Consider the following 5,173-nt stretch of genomic DNA (forward strand, 5'->3'; position numbering starts at 1 on the left):
TTTTTTTTTTGTCTTCTTGTTTGTACTTTTTGGTGTTATTTTTGATTGTTGTTTTTGTCTAACTGCATGGGAGACAGCAGCTATGCCCACATGACCCAACTATACCTGCACCTCCTGCAGCCTCACCTACTGAGTGAGGGTCCCCATTTGCTTCTGCACCAACTGGCCAACAATATATGATATCCAATACCAGCCAACTCACCTTTAACTGTTCTTCACAAACAGCTAACAGAGATCTGTGCACCCACTCTCATTCTCTATCACACCCACCAGGAAATAGGTGGTGAGTGAACAAGTGCTGCCAACTAGCTAAAGAAGAACACAGTATCCTGTTTACTCAGATACATCAAAACAAAAACAGGGAAAAAAAAAATCTTGAGTGAATCACAACAACATACAATCACAAATTAAACATAAATACAGCAGTGTCAAAATGTCACAATGTCTTGGAGACAACAGACCATCACAGTCCATGCCAAGAAGCCATATAAAGTAGAAACAAGGACCAGGATACAGCCCAGAAAAGATCCCTGAGGAAGTGGCAGCGTTGGAAGTACCTGGTAAGTAATCCAAAAGAATTATATTTAGGTACCTTCAACAGATTGAGAGATGGGTCAAAGAAAACACTGAAAAATTAAGGAAAACACAGACGAAACCCTAGAACAATTTGGGAAGACAATACAAGAACAAAATGACAAAATAAGTGAAAAACTAGAAACAATACAAAATCTACAGCTGGATATCAGAAGATTAATACAAAATTTCAGAAATAGATAACACAATGAATGGGTGAAGAAGGAGAACTGAATTAATGTTGTTGTTGTTGTTAGGTGCCGTCGAGTCATTTCCGACTCATAGTGAACCCATGCACAACAGAATGAAACACTGCCTGATCCCGCGCCAGCTCCATGATCCTTGCTATACTTGAGCCCATTGTCGCAGCTACCGTGTCAATCCATCTTGTTGAAGGCCTTCCCCTCTTTTGTCGATCCTCCACCTTACCAAGCATGACATCCTTCTCCAGGGAATGGTCCCTTCGGACAACATGACCAAAGTAGGTGAGACAAAGTCTGGCCATTCTCGCTTCCAAAGAGCATTTCAGCTGCACTTCCTCCAGGACAGATCTGTTAGTTCTTGTAGCAGTCCATGGTACTTTCAGCATTCTTCGCCAGCACCATAACTCAAAAGCATCAACTCTTCTTCAGTTTTCCTTATTCATTGTCCAGCTCTCACATGCATACGAGGCGATTGGAAATATCATGGCTTGTGTCAGGCGCACCTTGGTCCTCAAGGAGACATCCTTGCTCCTCAGCACTTGAAAGAATTCCTTTGCAGCCAACCTGCCCAGTGCTACACATTGTCTAATGTCCTGACTGCTGCTTCCATTGGCATCGACTGTAGAACCAAGCAACGTGAATTCTTTGACAACCCCGATCTTTTCTCCATTTATCGTGATACTGCTTATTGGTCCAGTTGTGAGGAGTCAGCTGCAAGGATCCAGGTGAGGAGCGGGAACCCAGGCCACACCCCATAAGTGGCAAGGTGGGAAAGCAGGGAAAGGACAGAAAAGGCAAATGGGACTGGAATAGATAGAGGAGTCAGCTGTAGGGATCCAGGTAAGGAGAGGGAACCCAGGCCACGTCCCATAAGCAGTAAGGTGGGAAAGCAGGGAAAGGACAGAAAAGGCCAAGAGGACCAGGTCAGAGTGAGGAGTCAGCTGCAGGGATCCAGGTAAGGGTGGTTGGAGAGGTTTTCAATAGGGAGACAAACTTGTCTGTTGGTTTGTCCTGTGGTGATGTGTTGTTGTGAGCCTTGAGGTTGTGCCACTGGTGTTTCAAACCCAGTGGGGTGCACATGGTACATAGGTATCAGCCCGACTTGCAGACTGAGACAGACTAGGAAGAAGGAGGAGGCCATCCACTTCTCAAAGAATTGGCCAGGGACAACTTTATGAATAGCAGAGAACTGAATCAATGGACGACAGAATTAGTGAGATTGAAGACTCAATACTACTTTGGTAAGGGATCAATCAGAAAAAAGATCAAAACAAAATGAAGAAAGTCTAAGATTCATGTAGGATACCATCAAGAGAAATAACCTATGTGTAATCAGAATTCCAGAACAGGATGATGATAGATCATCATCAAACTCATCAAAACCAAAGACAAAGAAAGAATCCTAAAAGCAGCACGAAAAATGAGATGTTACCTACAAACGGCAATCAATAGGACTAAGCCCCGATTTCTCAGCAGAAACCACACAGGTGAGAAAGCAATGGGATGATATATATAAAACCCTGAGAGAAAAAAAATTCCAACCAAGAATTATATACCCAGCAAAACTATTCCTGAAGTATGACGGTGAAATTAGGATAGATAAACAGAAATTAAGGAAATTTGTTAAAACCAGACCAGTCTTATAAGAGATGCTAAAGGGAAGTTAACTTACCTCTCTAGCTCAACTTTTAGCCAAACAACAGACAGCCTATAAGGTGAATGCTATCACCAGGGAGGTATGCAATCCCTAGAACAACCAACCACACAAGCTCAAAAGGGGAGCATTTGCCCAGGGATAAAGTTCCAAAGGCAGGAAGGGGTAGGAAAGGACGAATGGCAACAGTAAGTGAGGAGGAAGTGGAAAGAATGCTGTTACATCGTGGGGATTGTACTCAACATCATAAATCAAAATGTGTATGATTGACTAGAAAACCCATGTGGCTCTGTAAGTTTTCACTTAAATCATAATAAAAAGTTACCAAGAAAGGATTTTAAAAGTAGGCATAACACTGAAAAGTTTTTAAATTAAAACATTCCACCCAAAGTACAAACTCACCTGTATTCCAGCATGGCTACAGAGGTAAAAATCAAACTCATATGGGTGTGTAATATCTGTATCAACTGTTGTTCCAGCTGGAATATTGCCACTTCTTCCAACCTAGATTTGTTTGGTCAAATAAGACAAAGATAAAGAACATGCCTAAAAGCATTTTTCACAAATGTATATGGCTTATCCCATGTTTCACTACTTTCAGTTCGAAAAATTACTTAAGCAAGCATTAAGAGCGGAACTTATTCTATTCTTGGTTCCTAGTCTTTTTTTTTTTTTTTAAATCCTACTTTTATTTTTATTTGCATTTTATTTTATGGTGAATTTACTACTGAGCTATAAGTTTTTGTTTTTTTCAGTTTCTTCTGGGATTATCTTTTTCTTCTGTTCAACCTCCTCTTGTGGTTTAGGGTCTTCATGTGGCAGGGGGAGCTCATATACCAGCTTTATTCACCTATCTGTGCTGAATGACCAGAGAATCTACATCTAAACCTTAAGGTTCAGCATTACTCTCTACATTTTTAAGTACGTGCAGTAAAAATTCAGCACTTTTTTTTGGCTCCCATCTCTATGTCTAGTCCCATTGTTTGGCCTGGGCGCACCTACCAATTCTACCATTATAATGCTAGGTGGCACTTATTGCTTCTGTAAAGTGGCATCTTTCAGAAATTTTGTGGCTTTTCAGATGTGTATATCCTTGATGGCTTGGGTAGTTTCATGGATGTTCTTAGAATGGACCTGAAGATTTGAATCTCTTTATTTGCATGATTTTGTGGGATTTACTGGGTCAAGTGAGTAGCAAGCCATTTTGAAAGATCACTGTAGGCTGCCTATCTTATGGGAAGAGCCTGGTTTCTATTCTTTGAAGTTGCTGAGAGAGTTCATACGTTACAAAGAGTTATAGAGGCTCTAGAGCTGCTTAGCTGGCAGTCGATCCCAATATGGGTGGAAGACATTTTGTTAATTGTTACTGCTCCAATTTATGGTACTTGTGCACAGTACGTACCCTTGAATGTGTAACTTAGGAAAATTAGCATTTTCCTGGGAAAACATATTTTTTGAAATAATGCCAATAACATCATCAATAAAAGCCACCATTTGTTAATAAGCATTTATGTGCTAGGGTACATACACTATTTCTAATCCTCATAATAATCCTGCAAGTTAGTTATTATTCTTACTTGTTTTAGGCAACTAACACTCAGGTTCTATATGCCCAACAGAAAACAATAAAGTCCATAATTGGGATTCAAACACTGAAATCACCTCAAAGCCCTATTCTTTTTTATTTCATATTATCAATTTCAGTATCTTGTAAGAGAACAAAGTCATGATTTTCTCTAAGTGGATATGATGTGACTGAAATGATTCTAATTCCTGATAATGAAAAGTTCCTAGCAAAATACTTTAAAATGCACATGTGTACCATACTTCATTATCTCCAATACATTGAAAATCACCAACTATAAGGCTAGGTTTACAAGGCTGGCAAATCACAAACTATTTCACTGACTCAGACATTATTTCTGCTATGTGAGGGACTACCATTAAGCAACAATTTGAGTTATAGACGTGTGGACCACCTGACTAGCCTTTCCTAAGCAAAAAACAAAGATAACAGTTCACAATCCACTCAATTATGCCTATTTTAAAAAACCTAAATAATATGTATAAAAAGTTATTTAGAGAGACACTGAAATGCCTAGTTTCATATCATAGCTTCACCATTTATAGTTGTGTGATCTAGCACAAGATATATTAAACCTCTTCATGCTGCTGTTTCCTCATCTATAATTATTCACCCTTTTGGGCAATCTACTTCCGCAGTGATACCGCCTCACAAACCCAAGGAGGGGTCTCTATGAGTTGGATCCAACTTGATGGCAGTGAGTTAGTTATTATCAATAGCATTATCTAGAGCAAGGGCGAAAGAAAATTCAAAAAAATGAAGGCCTGTCACAACTAAACATCAGATGCTAGTAATGATTAAATCTAACTTATATTCTCCTAATCCTCTTTTTGAAGAAACTGTTGGTGTTTTAGGTATAGAAATGGACCTAGTAATTTGGGATCAAAGGACTTTTACAATCTAGAAGCTATAATAAAATTATAACTACTGCTATTGTTGTTGTTGTTAGGTGCTGTCAAGTCATTTCCGACTCATAGCGACCCCATGCACAGCAGAACAAAACACTGCCTGATCCTGCGCCAGATCCACAATCCCTGCTATACTTGAGCCCATCATCACAGCCACAGTGTCAATCCATCTCGTTGAAGGCCTTCCCCTCTTTTGTCGACCCTCCACCCTACCAAGTATGACATCCTTCTCCAGGGAATGGTCCCTTCT

The 5,173-nt window shown here is 39.8% G+C and overlaps 1 protein-coding gene across 1 annotated transcript in view; it reads right to left on the reverse strand.

Moving 5' to 3' along the window:
* Positions 1-5,173, reverse strand: part of LOC103202721 (argonaute RISC catalytic component 3) — a 157,242-nt gene that overhangs the window by 15,346 nt on the left and 136,723 nt on the right. Inside the window, exon 16 of the mRNA XM_007947648.2 lies at positions 2,833-2,934. Within this exon, the coding sequence (XP_007945839.2) occupies positions 2,833-2,934 (102 nt within the window). The remainder of the gene's footprint in view (positions 1-2,832; positions 2,935-5,173) is intronic.

This window comes from Orycteropus afer, unplaced genomic scaffold, assembly GCF_000298275.1.
Source record: "Orycteropus afer afer isolate SDZICR_OR568_19922 unplaced genomic scaffold, OryAfe1.0 scaffold00192, whole genome shotgun sequence".
In the NCBI taxonomy this organism is placed as follows: domain Eukaryota; kingdom Metazoa; phylum Chordata; class Mammalia; order Tubulidentata; family Orycteropodidae; genus Orycteropus; species Orycteropus afer.